The sequence below is a fragment of the Xiphophorus hellerii genome, chromosome 8 (assembly GCF_003331165.1).
Source record: "Xiphophorus hellerii strain 12219 chromosome 8, Xiphophorus_hellerii-4.1, whole genome shotgun sequence".
Classification (NCBI taxonomy): domain Eukaryota; kingdom Metazoa; phylum Chordata; class Actinopteri; order Cyprinodontiformes; family Poeciliidae; genus Xiphophorus; species Xiphophorus hellerii.
The window spans coordinates 10,884,203-10,906,721 of NC_045679.1; the positions used below are offsets into that span (position 1 = coordinate 10,884,203).

The 22,519-nt window shown below is 37.0% G+C and overlaps 1 protein-coding gene across 4 annotated transcripts in view; it reads left to right on the plus strand.

Moving 5' to 3' along the window:
* The window catches only part of palm2akap2 (PALM2 and AKAP2 fusion), an 80,241-nt gene that overhangs the window by 15,917 nt on the left and 41,805 nt on the right, over positions 1 to 22,519 (plus strand). For all 4 annotated transcript variants that reach the window (XM_032569381.1, XM_032569380.1, XM_032569382.1 and 1 more), the window contains exons 3-6: positions 6,116 to 6,196; positions 10,818 to 10,939; positions 21,251 to 21,365; positions 21,831 to 21,852. In XM_032569381.1, coding sequence (XP_032425272.1) covers positions 6,116 to 6,196; positions 10,818 to 10,939; positions 21,251 to 21,365; positions 21,831 to 21,852 — 340 coding nt within the window. The remainder of the gene's footprint in view (positions 1 to 6,115; positions 6,197 to 10,817; positions 10,940 to 21,250; positions 21,366 to 21,830; positions 21,853 to 22,519) is intronic.

Genomic DNA, 22,519 nt, shown 5'->3' on the forward strand with positions numbered 1-22,519 from the left:
CATTTACAGTAGAGTATGAAAACACATTTTTCTTGCAACATGGAAAAATTTAAAAGTTTTTTTTTTTTTTTTTTAATTGAACAGATTTATGAATTGAGATATAGTAGTGGTGATATGATTGTAAAATGCAAAGATCCACTAAGTGTGTGGTCACACCAGTAACACGTGTTGCTCGCGTCCATTTCAGTTGGTGTTCTCTAAGCTCTCAGGTATGGCTGTCCACAGAATGGAAGATGATATTCCCAGTTAGATTTCTCTGCTGGGTGTGTTGGCATGTACAGAATGTAACCAATCTGATCTGCTGCCCTGCCCTCTTCACAACTTCAGCATCAGCAGAACTTTGATTAGTAATCGGTCTGATCTAATCCTGGATGTGCAAGATCAAAACATGTTCTTTCTGAGCTCCACTGGTTGTAAGGACAAAAACATTTTCACCAGCTCATAAAGATGAGTTTATGTAGCTTAGCATTCCGTTTCCCACCTCATAAACACTGTGAAACAATATTTGCTTTAATGTGTGTTCTGAGAACATTTATTTTACTTTCATCTCCCTTCATTAACTTTTTTTTTTTGTTGCTCATTTCAAATAAAGAGTGCAAAACCACACGAAATAATACTTACATAAATACATTTTATGCATGGTTTCAGATTGATAACATGTTGCCTGGAGTTTTTTGTTATTCAAAAACAACTTCAGAACCATACTTTGAAATTGGAGTCTGATTTTTAGGGGAGGTTCTGTTGAAACGATAAAAGCCTGATAACATCTTACAGTTAGATATCTGTCTGAATGTAACTATGTTGCATAAAATAGTTCAATGCATCATAAAATAGTGTTCATATAAACCACTCTGCTGTTTCTGAAATCAGATTTGCTCTAAGAAAGAAGAAATCTGATTTAGTCTGAGTCGACGTAAGAATGACTTTTACCCCAAGACTGTGCTAACAACTTATCTCCATTTACACTTAATGAAGATGCTAGGATAATTATTTACTGCAGATAAGATGTTAACTGCTGCACCTTTTCATTTGTCTAGACTACCTTCAATGTGTAACCTGCCAACTGTATTATATACCTGCAGTGTACATTCCTTTTCATTCCTGTCTACTCCTATTTCAAACCCCAAAAAACGTCAGGTACAAATTATAATTTATTTGAAAAATAATCTAAATAAGTATTTCTATAACTTCTTATAACATGTTACACCTTCTTTACTGAAAGAAACACTTGTTATGCAGGCCTAAACCTGCGGAATTTAAACTTTTTGTTGGCATCTGGTCCTGAAATGTGTGTGTCACTTTTGAAGCTCTCCTGATTTGAACAGTGTTTGTGTGTGTGAGTGTGTAAGGATCAATGTGCGGAATTCAGTGTGAACGAGGCACATTATTACCTTTGACATGAAGTAAGTATTATGTTAAAAAAAAAAATGTTATGCATTAGTATTGCACAATTGAGGCATGATCAAGTTTTGAGAAAAAATTAACAAAACTGTTCACTTGGAGTTTAAAGTGGAAAAAAATCTAAAGATTCACACTAACTTATTTTAAGCTTAAAATGTCACAAAAACAAATACAACAGAAAAATCCTGTTTTGTCCTGTTGACCTGTTCTGATGGATTACATTAATAACAATCCCCTTCTTCATAGCATAATCCCCTTCTTCCTGATGAAGCATAAAAAATGCTGATGTTTGCCTAATGCATGTGGATATACAGTATTGTTACAGAGTGTTTATGTTAGTCACATGCAAAAACGGATGATTTATCAGCTTCTGCTCCATTTCTCTATGCAATAATTTAAAGGGAACTTGGATTAATTACCAAGGGACAGAGAAAAGAGTAGGAGCAAGAATAAGGTATGTGTTCTCAGCTCTTTTTACATATATATACATATACAGTACAGACCAAAAGTTTGGACACACAGTTGTGTCCAAACTTTTGGTCTGTACTTTATATAAAGCGTTCTTTAAAAAAACAAGCAAAAATTATTTGCCATATAACCAATGCCCACAGTCTGAAAGTCCAACATTTTGCTTATTGATATCATCTTAGTATACAGGACTGTTTGTATCTGGATTGTCCTTTTTATGTTCTGGAAATTGGCATTGTTTGACATTATTTATGCTTTCAGGATTCACTTTTTCATTCTTTAGAAAAAGTGTAGCTTTCTCTAGCACAGTAAGCCTAAGAAACATTTGTTTAACTATCCACTTGTGTGAATTGCAACATAACTGTCACATTGTATTTGGCAGATAATTTGAAAGTGAGGACAGCTTATTACAGATTTTTGTTTTCTTTTTTACCAAATAAGTTTTTTATGGGAACTTGACTACTATCACCACAAATGTTAGGCCATTTTCTCTCATTTGACTTACAGTGAACTGTTAGAGTAGCACCAAAGAAAATTTATGCATAATATATTTTAACACTAAACACTAATCTTTGACTTGGTAAAGATTTGTGTTTTAATTGAAAGGTTTGAAAACACAATAGAAAAATTTAAGTGTCATGAAAATTATATTAAAAAAGACACACACACGCCCCCACACACATATCACCTGAGACATTATGTGCACAAAAAGCCAGTTCCTTGTTCAAATATAACTTTTTAACCTGAGATTCCAGACCCCAGAAATGAAAACATTCCTTATTTAACAACCATGGCTAAAAGAAAGCACAATTCCAAGGTTTTTAAATAATCTTTCTAAAACTGCTGAAATCGAAAGGCAAGTGAATGAAACACACACACATTTTCCAAAATGGAAATAAAAAGCTTCAATAATTTAAAACAAAAGATGCTATTAAAAGAATAAAATGTGGATCTTTTTCAGTTAAAACTTGGCATGTGTGAAATTGAACTTCTAAGTTTAGCAGCATTCTTATTTGGAACACCATTTTAATCGGTCCAAGATGGTTCACCAGCAGAAACCTTTCTTTGTTACAGCCTTTTTTCTGCCACTGAATCATCTGGTTTTCTTTGTATTTTGGGTTCATTTTATGGGTTTTTTTTTTTTTTTCTTTGTTCAATTCATTTAGAGTTTTTAAAGTGTGTTAGACATGATTCTTTCTAAATGTATCTGTAATGTTGTTTGGCTGAGTTTGTTAAGTTGAGTTGTTTCGTTGGTTCAGTTTGTTTGGTTTAATTGCCTTGGTTGATTATTTTTGTTAAGAAAGATTGGTATAGAAAGATTTGAAAACACAATAGAAAAATTTAACAGTGTCATGAAGATTGCTTAAACACACACACCCACAATCAGTGTCATTATGTGCACAAAAAGCCTGTTCCTTGTGCATATATAACTTTGGTTACATATTTTTGTTGTTGCTGTTCTTTATTTTGGGGAACTTTTAGGAACCAAGACCTTTCACAGTTCTACTACAGGTGTCATTCAAACTCAGGCCAACATGTCTTCACTCAACTATATTTAAATTTACAGAAAAGTCTACAAGGAAGGTTTTGACCTCATCTCGTCTCAATATTTTGTCTGTCTTTCCTAACATGATGCTAAAAAATGTGCTAAAGCTAGTGAAAAGTTTTTTGAGAAATAGTGTTACAAAACAGGCGTTAGAATTGGAGATTAAACACTTAAACAATACATCACAACCTTCTGTTTGAGCGTGTCCGTCATTCTTTCACATTGTGCCAACACTTGTGGGAAAAGTGGTGACTTCTGTACAAGGGCCCATGCAGCAGCAGCAGTAGGCCAAGTGGGGCCAAACACTGTGAGTCAGAATGTGGGAAGTCGTGAGTGTGTCACTGAGAATGTCAACATATTTTTCGGAAGAGGAGGATGTCTTTGTTTGGCAGGAGTAAACAGTGAACAGATCAGTATTGAGGGTCTTTTTCCTGCTTCTTCAATTTGACTTTAGGAACACCTTTTAATCTGCCTGATAATTAATCTGTTTATGATTCAAGACAATGATAGTTCTTTGAACACAAAGAGAAGTGAAAGTTCCCAGCTACAACAGTACTGCAGGAATCCCTCATATATTTTTTTCAATTGATGGTCAATAATTTATCCTTTTTTTAAATCCAGGTGTCATTTAAATTTAAGTTGTGCTCATTTTTCTAAGTTATAGGCCAGAAGAAGTCCATTCTGCCTACAGGCTGTTATCACCCATTCATATCAACAAAGCAAGCTTCATTATGCAGTTCTGCTCCACATTACAAGTGTGTGTGGGTGGAAGTAGCCCATTTGTCCAGTTTGTCCAGAAGAAGCTGCAACACTTCTTACTTTCATTCATTAAATTTTTCTTGTGACTTTATTAGTTTTTTTGTCTTTTAGATCTTTTTGTTCAACGCAGAGCAGCGTTGTTGTATGCTAGTCAGCTGTTTGACTACAAGATGGCTAATTCTAATTTTCCATGGTTTTTAATAGGTCCCTCAGCTCTTAACTTGCTATTATAATAGCTCATTGTTACTTTGCCGATTTAGTGAGCTTTAGATCCAGCTGGTGCTCATTTTTAGCATGTGATAGTAATTTGGTATCCAAAGATTTTGGACTATTAGGAGGATAGGAAAAAACTAAAGGAAATGTGCGTGTGTGTCTGCATTTGTATGTTTAGCTCAATCCTCAACCACATGTTCTCAACAGTCCCCTGACATCTGTCAGCCATACCGCTGAGGCTATGACTGTACTTTACCAACCATGGGAACTGGTGCTTTGTAGGCGCTTGTGGTGTGCGCGTGTGTTTGAGCAAAAGAGACAGAAAGACAGAAATTACCTCTGTCTTGCTGCAGATATTTTTCCAGCTTGCACTAAGCTCTCAAACTGTATCTGCTGAGTTTTTCACCATGTGTGTAGAATAGCTGTGTTTTTGTGTTCTATCTGAACAGAACGAAGGAGACGTGTGGAAAGTGATCGCTGTAGCTCATACGCGGTCCTCCTGAGGCCTGTTTGCTAATTCTGTGGAACAAAACAAGCACACTAATCTCACAACCATCATTGACTTCCTCAAGCTGTTACAATGCTGTTACCTGCTGCTAAGATTTCACTCTTTACACAACTGGACCAATTTTAAATGCTTTATATATTTTTTTTAAATCATTGGTATTCTTGTTCCACATTTAATATGTATTTTTGAAATGATCTTTTGTAGATATAAGAATAAGATCAGATCAACTCATTTTGAAGTTCTTTAATATATTCTGATACCTAATGTTTCCAGCATAGCAACAAAAATAATAAAACATAGATATAATAAGATGATAAAAAGGGTGTTTGCTAAATGCCTTAAAGGTTTCAGGGTGACACTAAGCTGAGACAAGGTTCAAGCTAGATCTACAAGAATTGTTAATGGCTAAGATAGTAGAAAGGAAGATGTCTATCATGGTGTAGTCGCGCCCCAAATTTGCTGTCGTTTTTATTTTTTCCAAATTAATATGGGTTTTTCATGCCATTTTTTCCTCTATTTCCATCGCCAAAGTCAATTCTACTCTTTCTTCTAAATTCACTATGACTCTACTTTGTTTTAGCCATGCTCTAACGTTTATTCACATTTGGGGGCTTTCCCTGAAAGTTATAATTAGCCGACAGGAAATGTCCTAGAAATCCTTGTTTCACTCCCACAGAAAGAAAGTGAGAGAGCTCTGTTCACATGCTTAGTATCTTATGTACTCATGCCCCAAGAAGGGTTGTCCTGGAATGACTTGTGTTTATGTTTCCATGTGTTTTATAGACATCTTCTTTTCCCTGTGCAGGCAGTTTGTCCTCCACACATCAGCCTCATCCATTTCTCTCCAAAGTCAAGGATCGTTTTCTTTCTTCAAGTTTATATTCGGCAACAAGGTCTAATCCATCTTCCCTGCATTGGTCTGCGCCTTAACCCCTCTCAAAGTTAGATAAACTCTGACCTCCAGCTATTTCGATGTATTGTTTCCTCCATGCGAACAATCCCACTTCATTATTGTCTCAGTTTCTCACAGTTCTCTCTCAAGGGTAAAATAAATACGGGCAAAATATCCTGAACCAGTTTAGTAATGCAAGCAGCCTGAAACGGAAATCATTTTTAAATGCTACAATTGAATATAAGTACATTCACCTTGTCAAATATTTAACATTCTATGTAAATAAATAATTTTTCATATTGTTTTTTTTTTTTTCTTCTTACCTCAGGAGAAGCGGAAACGACAAACTGAAATTGATGACAAAAGAAGTCAGCTTGACGAACTGGTGCTACAGCTTCAGCATGTTAAGGTTGGTAGGTTTGTTCATGAACCTCAGAACCTACAAAATGTGCTATGTGGTTGATAAGCTGAGTTAATTCATGCCACGCAGAATTAAGTCAGCTTGGATGATGAAATAAGGTCCATACCAGCTAATTAAGTCATAATATAGAATGCACTGTTTATTGAATTGCTCAATACATCACATAATGGCCTCATAGCAACTGACTGTATTAGTACATACAAAATCAGCCTGTTTTTGCCCCTTACCTTTAGCATTTTAACCCAACAAACTACATGTGGGCTTCACATGTTTAAAGTATTTGGCTTGTGTTTGCCCAGGTGTAACCCATATGGTTTGGCCAGATGGGTCCCACATCTGTTACCAGTTTTGATTACTTATACCCATTACCAGACTTTTGACCACTTCGGACTCACAGCATAAACCTGCATAGGATTGACTCTATTGCTCACATTTAATCCTGTAAACCAACCAATGTGGGTTACACACGTGTTACCCAAGTTCAGTGGATAAACTCATTGCTCAACTAAGACTTAGACTTAGACAAGTCTTAGACTAAGACAATCTTTTCAACTGGGTTTTCAACTGGGTTTTGCTAGAACTGTGTTCTAGCAAAACCCATATGGGGCCCAACTATACATGTTGGCTGGACAAATAACTTCTTCAGTGACTTGAACCGGTTCCATCCAAATGCCCAACACTCAATTTGGCTTGTGTGCAGGCATAAAACAGCAAAGGTTGTTTTCTTATTTGAAGAAAACCTTTTAAATCCAAGCACACCCATAAATAAAACGTCTAACACTTATTGCCAACCACAACTGGTAACCCAGCCTTTGCTTTTGACTCAGTGAACAAGTAAAAGGCATTTAAGAGTTCATCAGTGGAGGAAAAAATAGTAGAAAAAATACAATTAATGATTTAACTATGTGGTGTTCTTTAAATTCCTTTCTTTAAACAAAGGGTAAACGACTTTATTTTACTTATAAACCTGAAAAAGCAGAGTAAGCCTTATCAGAGGGAATCAAACTAAACTCATTTGGTACTAAGAGAATAAATACTAACAGTCAAAAGCCACATGTAAATAATGAAAAGATTTTAGGTTATGTTTCACACATCTGCTGGGTTTCATTTTCTTGTGCTGCCCTGCTGCAATGTAGTTGTTTGTTTTTCCAAAAAGACTTATTTGGAAAATCCTGGAGGCTTTGCAGCTCTAGACACACTGGGTGGGTACGAGCATATGTGTGGTTTCTCATTATTCTGAAAACATCTATAGTAGCCAGCTTTAATATTTGCAATAAAAACACAATCCAATCACAAATTAGAGTGATAAAACAAATTTTGCCTCAATGAATCCTTTGTTGAACAGGTTTGAATCCACACACCAGACTTTTTCCAAGAATTTAACACCCTTTTAAGGGTTATGGGAAGGAGAGACACATTGATTAAAGCCATGCGAGTCTACCTTTTTCATAAATGGAGATTATAAGAAATAATTTTGTTAACAGTCGAGCTGTTCTTGAAGAAAACGGTGTCAGGTAACTTTTTCTTGTCAGATAAATGAGAAATGTCTCTTTAGGTTGATAAAAATAATTTTTAAAAAAACCTTTCAGAAGTTTGAGAACCCTTACGGAAAACTCTCAAAGGTCAAAGCAGAAAAAACAGTTCAAAGAGCAAACTCGAAAGATAAACAACTGTGGAAAAACTCTGATGGCAGAGCAGAATCTGCTGAAATAAGAAGCTTTATTCTACTGCTTGTGGATGACGGGAAAGGCCAAGAAGTTCATCAAGAGAAAACATGCTGCTACAGAGCAATATTTCTCCAACAAGTGGTCCTGGAAAACACATTTTCTATGATACTTCAAAGTCTTATTGAAACAGTGATGTTGTTTTTTGTGCTCCCTTCATAAAAGTTAGTCAAACAGAGACTCTTCCCCACCAACACATACACAACAAATGTGTGACATCTGAACCATGATGCTATCCTCAGTTTAATCTCAGGCCAGACTTCGTTCTTATTTCAGAGAAGCTGTGTGGTTACATGTTTTAATGATATGATATTTCAGTATGCACAGTGGCGCAGTTGGTAACACTGTTACCTTGCAGCAAGAAGGTCCTGGATTTGATTCCCAGCCTGGGGTCTTTCTGCATGGAGTTTGCATGTTCTCCCTGTGCATACATGGGTTCTCTCCGGGTACTCCGGCTTCCTCCCACAGTCCAAAAACATTACTGTCAGGTTAATTGGTCTCTCTAGGTGTGAGTGTGTGTGTGCATGGTTGTGTGTCCCGTCTGTCTCTGTGTTGTCCTGCGACAGACTGGCGACCTGTCCAGGGTGTACCCCACCTCTTGCCCAAAACCTTCACTGGAGATGGGCACCAGCAACCCTCCTGACCCCACTAGGGACTAGGGTGTACAGAAAATGGATGGATGGATATTTCAGTATGTTTAGAAATAAAGCTATTGATCCCTGATTAGCCACTGGGCGTAAGCACTGCTCTGCCAGGCTTGGAAGGTGTAGAAAAAGGAAGTATTGATTATTTTTACTGGTGATCTTAAAATAGACAGGCTTGTAAAATGCTATTGAATAAAATAACTGATGTGTAAACTGAAGTATACAGTAGGTAGTGTAGGATTCCCAAATAGATGTAGTTCTGACTACAGTTTGCAATCTCATAGCGCAACAACATAATAGTAAATCAGGATCGTGAGGACATTTTGTAAACTACGGTATGCAAAAGATGATGAAATGCTTAGCCTAAATCAGAATTTTACACATTTCAAGCTTAAATACTTTTTGATAAAGGTTTAAATTTTAGGAAAAGGAAACTGGATTTTCTCTACCAAAGCACTCTGACCTCTAATGACTGAAGCTACTGTCCTTCTCTTTTTTAGAAATCTTACATACTGCCTCAATGTGTGTGAACTCCCGATGTAATCAACAGCTGGTAACACAGTCGCATTTTATGGCCATTACCCCTGAGTGCCACACGGCCAGGCACCATGAAGAAGGCTTTGTTGGGCGTTCTCCAGAGACACAGCGGGCCTGGGAGAGGAAATGGGAACTGGAGCCCAGAGAGTTTGATAAGGACCTCAAGGCTGCACGCTTCAAATCCTTTAGAAAGGAGGCGTTGATCTGAGTCCTGGAGCGTGTAAATATCTTACTGATTCCAAAGCAAAGTTTAACCACAACCAGCACTTTAAGACTGGGTTTCCCATCAAACACTGTAGATTTCACACACATCTTGTGTGTGAAGTCCATACATGAATTTAGATCTCAGAGTATTTTCACAATTGATAAATATCTTCTAGATGTCTGAAGATAGCCCAATTATCCAAAGTGTAAAGTTTCCTGTAAGTCAGCTTGACATAATCCTTAAAGTTCACTATTTACTGGATTTCTCCTGAAAGATATATCTCATTATACACATTCCAAATAAATTTTGGTGAGAACCATGTGCATGGATTATATCTTCAAAACCACAACTAATTAGAATAGATTTCAGGTTTCTGATGAGCGACGCATGCAATGTGCTGAAGTGTGCTGATGTGAGCAGCTGCATTCTGGCAGCAGGTGGTTAAATGCTTTCTAAGTGTTTGTGCAGCTCCTCACACTTTTAACCTTAAGCTCCCAGATCTACAGTCAAGCAACGGAGTGTAAACAGCCTAAGGTGAAGCAGAGTGTTCACACTCGACTCTGTTGTGGTAACAAACGAAGCCGTACGGGCAGATGGAGACGTTAGTCACATAAACACAGCTTCAGAGGCTTCTATAAAGGATTCCCACCAAGCTCTGTGGGTGAGAAGACTGGCGACCCTGTGGTCTTTGTATATTAAATACTTCATGAACCAAACAACTTCATTCAAAGATTTACTGTAATGCCTAAATAACATAGTAAATCTTATTAATTTAAACCCTGCAGAGGTGAAAGGAAACAGATAAAGCTGTAAACAGATTTAACATTTAAGTAAACCTTAATGTAAAACCTTTTTTTTCAGGACTCATGAGAATTTTCTGCCATCATTATTTTAACTCTGTTATTTCAATTGCATGAACCGCGGCCAAAACAGATACTAATAGTTATTTATCCCCAAAATATCTATAAACATTTTGAGACTTGTTTTTACTGTGTGGATGGCTTGTGCTTTTCCACAGGCATAATATTTCCAACATTTAGCTGCCATCATCTGCGGCATTTTACAATTTAAACAGCTAAAGTTTTGGTTTTCACACCCAACATTCACACTCAAGATTGCAATTTTATAGTGGCTCCATAGTAATTTATTTGAATGTCACACCAAAATGATTTGAAATGTTATTTACATAGAGCCACCTATAAATGCTAAGGGGTGTTAGAGGTACTTCTATCATGTTTTATGGTGTTTAAGTTTAAGTTTGCAAATAAAAACAATGGAAATTGACCCCCAAAAAAACCTAGGTACCTCTTTTGGGATGTGACATTTCACCTTTCACCTTGCAGTCTACTGTGATTTTAATTATGTTTCAGAAAGTAACCTCTGTGACAAAGTTGTAGCTTCATATCCTTCATTTAAAATTCATAACAGAGAGCTAATATAACTGGTTTTGTGTTGACACCTAAATCTCCTTTATTTTACCGGTTTTGTGTCCTCTGCAGTCTAAAGCAATGCGGGAGCGATGGCTTCTCCAGGGAATGGGCGCTGAGGAAGAGGCGGCACGGCGGAAACAGCTGGAACACGATGAAGAACAAGGGAAGAAGCTCGAAGACATCATACAAAGGTAATGCACTGTTGCTGTTTGGATTTGGGGTTTTTTCTCGTGCTCGTCTTGGCAGGATAGCTTGTTCAAATGTTACACTTCATCACAGAATACACTGTTGCAGATTTCCAGTGAGAATGTTGTCACACTTTAAGACAATTTGACGCTGAACGGATGTTTGTACCGGTAAATTAAAGCTGCCACATCTGCTAAACATGCTGTTGCTCTGTTTTCTAGCAAAAGCTTTTGACCGATTTATTACAGATACATACAGATCACATAATCTATTTGGATTCCCTTTGTGCTTTTGTAGTTTGCTGTTTATTAGTTTTCTTTTTTACATTTTATTCATGTGCTAACCAAAATAGGTCATCTATCAAAGACAAAACATCAACTGCAGCATCCGTCTTAGCTGATGCTTATTATTGATGCGAGCGAGAAAATGTGTAATGTCGATCGAAAATTATAAGGAGAGCAACTGAAAAGCAGGGTGTAACTTTGAAAGGGAGGCGTGACAGATACCGAGAGGACTGAAAAATAAAATAAAGAAAAGGGAATGAGTGATGTGATCCTGCATGAATTTCCCTTGTTTGTGACTTTGGGAGGAGCTTCCTGATTCCCACTTAACATTACTGCAAGACAGTCTCTTATTCCCTGGTGAAGTTTACGGCCTGAGATCATGTTATGAATAAAGTGCCAGCAAGCATCACACTAGGTTTGAGATGTAGAATAGATTGTGCTGCTCTGTGTCTTCTCTGAAACAGAGGCAGAATGATTTAAAAGAGTCTGCAGTTATATTCCCTGAAATCAGATGGGGTTTTTTGTGGAGCTTGCAGCTTTTATAAACAGAAAAGAAAATTTTAGTAAAAATAGATCTTTTTTTTTTCACCAATCTTGTACTAAAACTTATTAAAAATGACTACATATCTTTTTAAAGTATTTTTTCACAGGTCCATTCAGGCTAGTTTCCTTAAAAACAAATATTGGATTAAAATCCTCTATGAATTCAGGTGCATATTTTGCCTTGAAGTGATTTTGATAAACGGTCAGTTTTTTGTTGTTGTTTGATTGTTTTTCCAAATCTTTGGGAAATTTACTAAATAATTTTTTAAAATCTCATGTTTCTGAGTGAAGCAAATAAAATCAGTAAACCCAAACTTGTGTAAATGCCTAACAGTTTAACATGACAGAGATCTAACTATAGCCTTAATGTCATCAAGAGTAAAGTAATTCCTGATGGAATCACAGCAGCTTTTTACAGTAGAAGAAAAATGAATAGTGAGATTAGAGCAGACCCAGATGTTCTGGACCAGTTTGCCATCACTGGCTCACACTCCGACTCCAACTCCTCATCTGTCACTTCAGTGCATGAAAGAGACTTTGTTGAATGCTGTGGATTATCACTTGCTTTGCAATAACATCAACAGAAGACGCTGTCAGGAACACGGAGCCAATAGTCAATCTGGTATAAACAGCACAGCAGTGAATGCTCAAAGAGCGAGCATTGTGTCGCTCCAGTACAGTTGTTCATATGACTCACTTCATTCAGCTGCTGTTGGACAGAACTGCTTTCTGACACCCTTTTAAACATATTGCTCTTGGTGGTTTTAATTACTTTACAAAAACCAATTAAGCTTGTTATCGCACAGCTTGTGTTTTATTTTTATTTTTTGTAGCAGGCCTAAAACACATTGAAAGAGGACAGAAATAGCAGTGACACTGCAATAAAACTGTGATTTCAACCTGAACAAGCTTCAAAAAAGGGATGTTGTTTAAACTACTGGATTCAGTTTCAAACCCAGTATGTGGCGCCAGAATAAATCCTGACTGTATTGCTTTCACCAGACAGCAGAAAGTTTTGACTGAATCTAGATACAGCATTCAGTTCAGGTCTTACAATGTCAGGTTTCCAAACATCTTGGTTTTGTTGTGAACCAGGATGTCAGATTTGCAATACATTTTGTTAGACCGACGAGTTCAGATTAGGGACCAGTGGCGGCTGGCCAGTAGGGGGCGCTTGGGCGCCGCCCCCTTTAAATTGTTTAGATAATAAATGATTTCTATTCTGAACTGCAAAATACTTAGAAATGTATTTATTCATACTGTGTGTCCAATAGACATGTTAGAATTTATTAAAATAGTAAATACATAATTCTAATTGCTCACATTGTGCACACTTCCTATGTGCAGGGCGCCGTCCTAATGAGAGTGTATGTAGGCGCATCAACTTTTGGCAAGCAGGTGATCTGAGGCTGACTTTTAATTGGTTGTTTAAGGTTTTCCACAGGGCGCAGCGCTCTGAGTCCCGGACACACCCATTTTGTTGTGTCATTACTGGTAGAGCGTCAGTACTGGCTAATTTTTTTTAAAACATTGTGTGATTGGACAATCCCCGATTCGACTCATTAGCGCAGCTGCAGTTCGTTAGGTCGATTCACGTTTACGTTTGCAATGCATTTTACTGCTTTCCGTGTTTGCTATTTCAAAGTTCTGGCACAGAGGTAATGTGGACAACAACTGGGGTAAGAGACTTAAAACATCTTTCAGAAAAATGCAAACGGCACGAAAACAGCCGCAGCCACCTAGACAATGCAATGAAGCTAAGTTTTTGGGGGAAACTTAGCATAGCTGAAAGGTGCTTTTCAACTCTGAAAAGAATCAAGACTTTTCTGAGAAACTCAATGACTCAGGACAGGCTAAATGCATTGGCCATGTTGTCAATGGAGAAAAGACTAGTCACAGAGATGACTGACTTTAACAAGAATGTAATTGAGAAATTTGCAGGGCAGAAGGAAAGGAGGGCAAAATTCATGTTCAAATAGTGCTATTTTTTAAGATTTGTTTTGTTTGTTTTTCATTTGTTTGTTTGTGTGCGCCCCCTCAGTTTTTTTAGCACCAGCCGCCACTGTTAGGGACGCAAACAATGAAGCGACTTTTTGCTCGTTGGTTTTTAAAACCGATTGGAACTTGTTTTTAGCTAACGAGTTCCAATTGATTAAGTAAAAACGTCCGCTTAGTTGTAGTTTGGCCGCCACCCAGAAGAGGGCGCCGCTGGTCATCTTTAAGAGGAGCCAGTTGACTTGGGGACTACTTGACCAGAACGGGAAGGAGAAATGTCACTTTAATGCAGATCTCTTTTGAAATGTAAGCCCTCAAAAAGCTCCTTAAATTTAATCTTTTTCTTTTAAGTTGCAGAATAGAGGTTCCTGTTTTGTTATGTTTTATAAATATATCTAAGTTTAATAATATGAGAAAGCCACCCAATTCTGTTTATTCGGTAAGTACTTAATACAGCGGTCACAAAGGAATGTTTTTTTTTTTTTTTATTCAACATATTCTGAACTTTTCCTACAAGAGAACTCAAGTTTTTAAGAAAATGGCTGCTTATCATTAGCCAATTGAAAAGATCAATCAACTTTAGCTCAAGTCATTAATCCATAACTTGGATCCCTAGTTCAGATGTGTGAGGTTAAAATTATTCATCCAGTAAAGATCACAGAAAACTTGTGTGGAAGTCTAAAGAGTTTTTTATTTGCTACTTGAATGTGTGACCCCTTTATAATAATGACAGTCTGTTAAGAAGTTGAAACTATAGCCCAATTTCTTATGCCTAGAAAAAAATAAGTGGAATTACTTTGCAAAAAGAGCAGAAGGTGTTCTGTTAATTTGAAAGCTTCCCTCATTCATTTCTTTAAGATTTGGATTCGGAGGCAACATTAAATATCAAAAAAAGTATCAAAGGACAAAGCAAGGATACTCAAAAACGTTTAGATGAAGTGCAAAGAACTGAAGGACTTTTTGATTCTTGAGTATCTGTAATTTATTGCTTTCACCTCAGGTGGAAAAAGAATGCTGAAAAACTCGACACTTTGTCTGATGACATTGTGTGAAGGTGGGACATATTTCTACGTAGATGTTTGAACAGGCGAGGACAGAGACAGGCGAGCACGTGTTAGCATGTGAGTGTGTGTATGTGTATGCACATTTTAAACTGAGGGTGTGTCGTCTATATTTACTCACTGTGGGACATCGTCCCAGAATATCCTGTAAGAGGGGGATCTGGAGTCTTTCCACTGCTGAGAGGGACAGAGGTGAACTGTTAGGGCTCACTAGTGAACTATCTCAACACGCTGGAGTACGAGAGAGAGAGTGAGTGAGATAAATATGGTGTGTAAAGGTGTGATCAAATTCAAAGCCTGGATTTCTGTGATGAAAAGCACACACTCTTCCATTCCCCTACATCAAAAAAGTTTCGGAAATGCAGTCTCAGTCCAGACGCCCTGTTCATCCTTGCTGTTTGTATTCTAATGCAACATGCATTAGAATGTTGAATGCAAGAGACAAAGACAGAGGAGTTGGGTTTATGGATGCCTTGCAGTTTTTTCTAGTTTTTGAGTGCATACAAGTGGAACAGCTGTGTGTGTCTTCAGAGAACAACTGAGCTACTGAGCTACAAGTGAACAACCGTCCCTTCAGAATATTCCCTGGAATGTAAAAAGTTAATGAAAAACATGCTGTTAAAAACAACAAAAAATCCCACCAAAACATCTGGAGAACAACGACGGCTTTATGCGCTGCAAGCCTTAAACTACAAATCACATTAAGAAATATGATCTTTTTTCATACAATGTCTTGCAAAGGTATTTAAATTCCTTGAACTTTTCAACCTTTTGTATGTAGACACAAAGTTCTGTGTCTTTTTGAGATTTCTTTGACAGACTGGCACAAAGTAGTGCACAAATGTAGGGCAAAAGGAAAACAATGGGTGGTTTTTACTTGTTTTATGAATAAAAACCTGAAATGTGCATGTATCTGTACTCTGTCCCCTTTATTCTAGCTATACAGTTGAAGGAGGTGGATACTTTGGCAAAGCACAGTACTTAACTACTGAAACTGACAGGGAGGAGACGAGCACAGACAGAGATAACAGAAGACATTTCAATGTGTGGAAAAGAAGACTCCAACTCTGCAGAGATGCACAAAGGGTCTGCACAAATAAAAGCGTGTAGCTGCAGCCGCTGTGGTTTTACAGACTTGTCTGTCATTACATGGCTGGGATAAGTAAATTCAGAGAGGGATATTTAGCAGAGGAAGGTCTTTTCACAGGGTGGCACTGACCCATGCTTGCCCACACCGTGCCTCTTTTGGATTACTGCTCGTTTTATGTCGCAGCAGACGGCTTTGTGCAGATGTCGCCATCATTGTGAGGGATCGGTGTGGTTTCCGTTCTGTGCACACATCGGCCTCAGATGGTCCGGTTATATTTTACCGCTCTATTTAAAGCAAGAGCAATGCAGCAAGAGGAGGCTTTTGTGTGCTTATTTACACCGACAGTGCACGTATCAAAATTAACTGTGGGTCTGCGGTATGTAATTAATACACCCTGGCCCACTTTTCACACGCTTTCATCCGTGTTTAATATAGTTGCATAACCAAACATTATTGTTTATGTGTGTAATCAAAGTCCGTCTGATGTTCCCTAGCGAACTCCTGGCCTCCTCTCATTACAGATCAATGTTGTTGCATCTTATCTTGTTGTAGCTATCAATAAATTACCAGACCAGAAAACCTGTTAGTTCTGAACTAAACTCAGGAGATCTTTGTGCAGCAAGCTTCACACATTGCAGCAAGCTTAGTGAGATGCCCTATTACATAATCTTTGCAGAATTTTCTTTTTGCTTCAGAAAGGTAGCTGTAGTTTTTCCAGGTGTGGGAAAGTGTGATGCATGTTGGATGCCTGCACAGAGGTCCAGCTCTGAGCTCTGAGCAGACGGAATGTGCCTACTCATTTTGCTGTTGTTGCCAGCATTTCACTATGCAATATTATTTCTCTTCATCATGTACCAACAAGCTACCATAGTTACATTAGGGTGTTTTTTGTTGTTTTTTAATCAAGCCTAAGGAGGTGACCTTCTTGCAAATAGGAGACAAATACCTTGCAGTCCTTTAAAAACTTAAAGGTCTGCAAAGTTACTGATTGAACTAATAAATGTGTATGAGTGTGCTTTGCTTTTAGAAAATGTTTCCCCAACCCAGGCAGTCCACTTTTATTCCACACTGCCGCTTGGTAAATATTTGCTTTTGTTGGTTTACTTTCCTAACCTGAATTCTTGCCTCTATGGAAGATGAGATCAATTTTTATTAAAGCTACAACGCCCTCTATGGGCAATTGCACCTTTGGTAAATAAATAAATAAAAAAATGTCAAAAAGCCTTAAATTGAATTACTCTTTTATCACAAGCGCATAATCTTATTATGAAAAAATTACTATGGATAGTTTTTTTTTATTTTTGATGATCTTTTGTCCTCATCCAACCTTGTTTTTTTCTACATCTCTACTTTTTTTTAGCTTTTGATTTATTGCCCTGTCTGAAGATTTGGGTAAATTTACATGAGCAGATTTTTCTCATAGATTTCTAGACCTATATTTGAGGATCTTTAGGATTTTTTGTTTACACAAACAAAGAAAAAATGTCATGTATGTGTCAAACCTTTTTAATAAATCTAATTGGTGCAGAATCAAACAGTCCTGGTGAGACTAGTCTTTATATTAAGGTTTTTATTTTTAAGCTTGTTTATAGAGGGTGCTCCCAATGACAAGAAGACATAAAAATTATTTGTTTTGTTTCCATAAATAAAAGTTTCTCAAGATGATTTTTAGTTTTAGCTTTACATACTACTAATACCATCTGAAAGCAACTCATACCAAACACTTTGAGAGTATTTTGAAGCCATAGATTAATTTCTGAATGCTGCAGTTTTAACTTAAAAGTTTCCCACCAAAATAGAAGGGACCCTTTTTAGAGCAGTTTAAATTCCAATATAAACATCCTGGTTTCAAATTCTTTTCATCATTAAACTAAACTCTTTTGTTTATGGTATACTTGATTTTTTTCTGCTTATAAATACAAAAATAATCAAATCTAGATTAATTTTCCCATGAAAAATGCAGAGGATGAAAAGACATTTGAGGAAATTGCTCTTGTTTGCAGCATTCCCATATTTTGTGCAGTGCAGGGATTTGTTTAACATCTGCTAGCATATTTGTTTGAAATTGTCTTTTCAGCTGTGTTACATTACATTTACATTTTTAATTAAAAACAGTCTGACACCGAGTTGTTGAAAGGAATAAATCAGCTGTACTCATCTTCTTAAGGAAACATTTTGAGAAAGCACTTTCATTGACCAAATTTCAGAATGCATTGTGTATTATTTTTAAAGTTCTATCCTTCTTCTCTGGATCCTTTGAACGTTAAACAATGGGTTGTATAAAGTCTCTAGACGGTGAGAGAAAGCTTTGTGTGTGAATGTAAGGCCGCGATGCTAACTTAAAAACAAGAACAGTCTCCCAGAAACTAATGTAAGGCTGATTTATTCATTCACAAAACAGTTTTTCCTTCTGTTTAGGATTACTGTCACGTTAAAATACCCAGTTTAAACCGTCAGATCTAAACTCAGATGAAACAAAGTTGCTGTTTAAAAACAAATTTTGCAGTCACTCATACGGACAAGCCAAATATCTTCTGGAGAAAAGCTAAATGCTCTGGTGAGATAAAGACTGAGGTATTTGGCCACATTGAGGCAGTGAGCTTTCAAACCCAAGAACTGTCAAACAAAATGCTGGTGGCATCATACAGTGGTAGCAGTGAATTGCACAAATTGAAAAAAGAATAAAGGACACACACCACAGAGAATATAATTAATAACTGTATCATGGTCTTATTTGTTTATCTCGTTGGATCACTGTCTCACCCTGTGGACACACACATGAAACCAGATGTGCAGCTCTACCTTCATGTATGACATAGAAAGCGGTTGCTGGCCTCTCAGGGGTAAACATGGCAACTGGGTGGCCTGTAGTTCGGAAACAGGGCGGGTACAGTGGCAAGTGTTGTGGTCCTTCCAGGATTATTAGGAAGCTTCGTGGAACTCTGATGTTGCAACATCAGGGTCTCCGTTTACTGTTCTAAACACTAGATGGCGCCAAATCAAAGCCTCCTGAAATCCAACGAGCCTCTGTAAGACATAAAATAATTTAAAGATGTTACTGAAAGATGAGACTTAAATAACATAAACACATTTAATCTAATCTAATAGTCAGATGGATTATTGAGATAAATGTTCTTTCTTTAGATTTAACTGTTTCTTCCAGCTGACAGTTAAAATTAAATTCTAATTAATTTTTTATGTTATAAACACATTAGATCCCACAGACAGCGAGTCTGAGTGCATCAGCAAAAGAGTTTTGCAGTCATATTAAATAAACAAAAATGTGTGTTTGATGAGGCAATTACTGTTTTTTTAAAACAAATGGGAGAATTAGCAAGAAATTGTGCACATAGCAGAGGGAGTGATGTGCATTATTTATTTGGCAGAAGAATAGCTAATTGTAAATGTGCTTTTACAGAGTTAAGTTGGATCTCTGTATCCAATTTAAGGCAATTTATATTGTGTGAAATCCACAAGCTCTGAGCGTCCAAACACACAAGGACACACCCCAAACATCATTCAGCCATGGTTTCTTGCAAATTGTTTGAACTTTTAAATATTTTTGCCACAACAGAACAACAAACTTTAAGTTATTGTTGTAGGAAAGCATTTTTCAAAAGTATTTAAAGAAAAACATCTGAAAAGTGGGTCTCCACTTGTAGTCAAACCCCCAAAGTTTCTAGAAATGTGTTGCAACATCAGTTGTGTCTTTTAGGGTATGGCTCCAACATAGAGGAGCAGCATTCAGCTTCTATGCACCACTAATATGGAACAAACTGCTAGAAAACTGCAAAGTTTCTAGAATTACACAAAATGTAATTCTTATTGCTTGTTTAATAATTGATGACTGCAAGAAGTGTTTGTGATATGAAGCAGTTGGAATTGTCTTGTTGCTGAAATATGCTGTGCAAATAATCCTTAATTGACGTGACTCTACCTGCTTTGCAAAACAACATGCTAGAAATGTTGCCTGTTGATGGCAAAAATCCAGTCTGATACTCAATATGACTTGGGTCTGAAATTTTATTTCAATAACAACTTGAAAGCAAGCTCCACTCGACTCTTGTGCACCATTTTGTGTTGGCGCTTCTCACAAAGTCTCAAAAAAATACTTTCAAATCTGTGGTTGAAACGTGACAAAAAAGAAAGCTTGAAAAGACATGAATACTTTTGTAAGTTCTTTTATTCAGAACAAAATCCACATATGAAAATAAATGATAAAGCATCCAACCCCCCCAGGTCAGAATGAGGCAACACAACCAATAACAATCTTTAGAGTTCTGGTTCCCGTCTTGTACAGTGATATGTTTGTTAAAGTCTTTCCATAAGCAAGGACAATTTAAAGTGCCTTTTGTTAAGACAAACCCTTAAATTTCTCATTTTAGATGACCCTAACCCACCCTAAAATAAACTAATTGTTGTTCTTCAAACAATACTTTAAAGAGGCAAAGAGACATTTTTTGGTTCAGAACAATTCTGTGTAAATAGAGGGGAAAAAAACTTATTTGCATCCAATGGAAATTTGACATTACAGCTTGATAACGTTACTGCTGCCACAATGACGTATGTGCATGCTTTGTACATGAGAGAAGTATTTTGACCATGAGCACAAATGTAACAGGATAATTAGTTCCTGTGTAATTTCATAGGAACATCCACAAATCTAACAGAACATCGTCATCCTCACCGCTCCCAGATAACTTACTGAATTCCCACCGAAGTCCAGACTTGAACCAGGTCAAGTTATTACAGTAGGTCTAATAATTTCAGTGATGTGTTTTGGGTAAAATGTCCCTCAGATAAAACAGTGCTGTCATAACCCCAAAGATTATGACAGAACCTCATAGGTTCACTAAATTAAGAGTGAGCTCCACTTAAACACTAAAGAAGGACTGCTTCTTAATGTGGTATTGTGTTGAACCCTTTTACCTTTCATATACACACATTCTTACACACTCTGACCTCACAAATACCACATTTCCCCCGAGGGACATAATCTGAAGCAAGGGAACAAGCCGTGGTCCTCCTCCCAGAGAACTTCCTAGTATTGTTGTTACAACCATCTCTTAAAAATCTATGAGCATGGAGTGGACATGCTTTTGTATGAACACAGCCTTGTTTGTGTTGTAGTTTGGAGAATTGTGACGATGTGTAAAAATTGTCAAGGTTTATGGGGGGAAAAAGACCAGGAAACTGACTCTTCTTGAAGTCAAAACAGTAATATTGTAGCTCAGTCCTCAGCTACATTACAGTTGAGAGATGTTTCCTGATGTACATGACACTATTATCTAACTTTCACCTGTACAAACATCAACCTTTTTGAGGGATTTTGTCTGCTTGTAGGTTGGAGTCTGAGATTAGTGCACTTGAGAGTGAAGAGTCTCAAATTTCTGCCAAAGAGCAAGTTCTTCGCCAGCGTCTGAAAGAGACGGAGCGCTCCATAGAAGACCTGCAAAAGGTAAAAAAAATAAAATTTAATCTGTAAAGCCTAAAAAATGTAGTAACTTGTGACATTTAATTGAAAGGTCTGAAAATACTGAAATTACCTGACTAGTGCTGTACTCTGGCATTAAAATAAATGTCAGCTGCCCACAAATTATAGTTTTAGTTTATTTTAAATCTGTTTTTTGGTATTTTACTGACAATGTGGTTTCTCGGAGAAAGGATTCAACCTAAACGCTTCTTGTTTTTTTTTATATTTAATCTGTTGTGCTCTGTTGGTTAATTTGAAATACTAATGTTAATCAAAACAATGAAGCAACCTCATTAACCTGACAGCACAAAGAATATGAATAGCACTAAGGTAGCAGTCATATTAATAAACTACTAGAGATCAGTTAGAGATCAACATAGACTAGATTCATATTCTGTTGGCCTGCTCTGCTGCAATAGCTTAAATAGATTTTGTCTCGTCTTTTTGCAGAGTCTGATGACCCAGGAAAAAGGTAAGACGAATGAAAAATACACACGTGATGATGCCTCTTTTGTTTTTACATTGAACTAAAATTGCATCCTGGCATTAAAAATAACTGTGGATGATCTTTACAAGTTGTCGGAGAGGTTTTCTGAGGAACAGTAAGGGTGCAACCAGATCACCGGAACCTTAGCCATAATATGAGGCCATAACATGGCCTCATATTATGCAACATGGCCAGACAAGACTGGCCATGTTGCTCACATGACAATCCTTTTGGTGGTGTGGATGATGTATGCATTACATCTGCTGCTCACCAAGCAGCTAAAACAATGTTTAGAATAGAAGTTTACAGTCACATAATCACAGTCATAAAAAACATCTATAAAGCCATGAAAACCATTTTTAGACTTAAAAGTCCCAGTCCAAGAATAAATTTTAAAAAAAAGATTTTATTTTTTTTTTAGAAAATATTTTCTTTCTTTTTTTTCTGTAAGCACTCGCCAAGATAAATCCACAGTGCACTTGCCTGGTTTGAAATTTTAGCACAGGTCATGACCCTTAGCAATCTGCAGCACTCTGTACAGGAAATCAAATAAACTGCAGCCTCCTATACTGCTGGTTAAGCTGATGAAAATACTGATGGCGGTTCCACCTCTACTTGTAGACTGAAACTGATGATGAAGGTGCAGAAACTC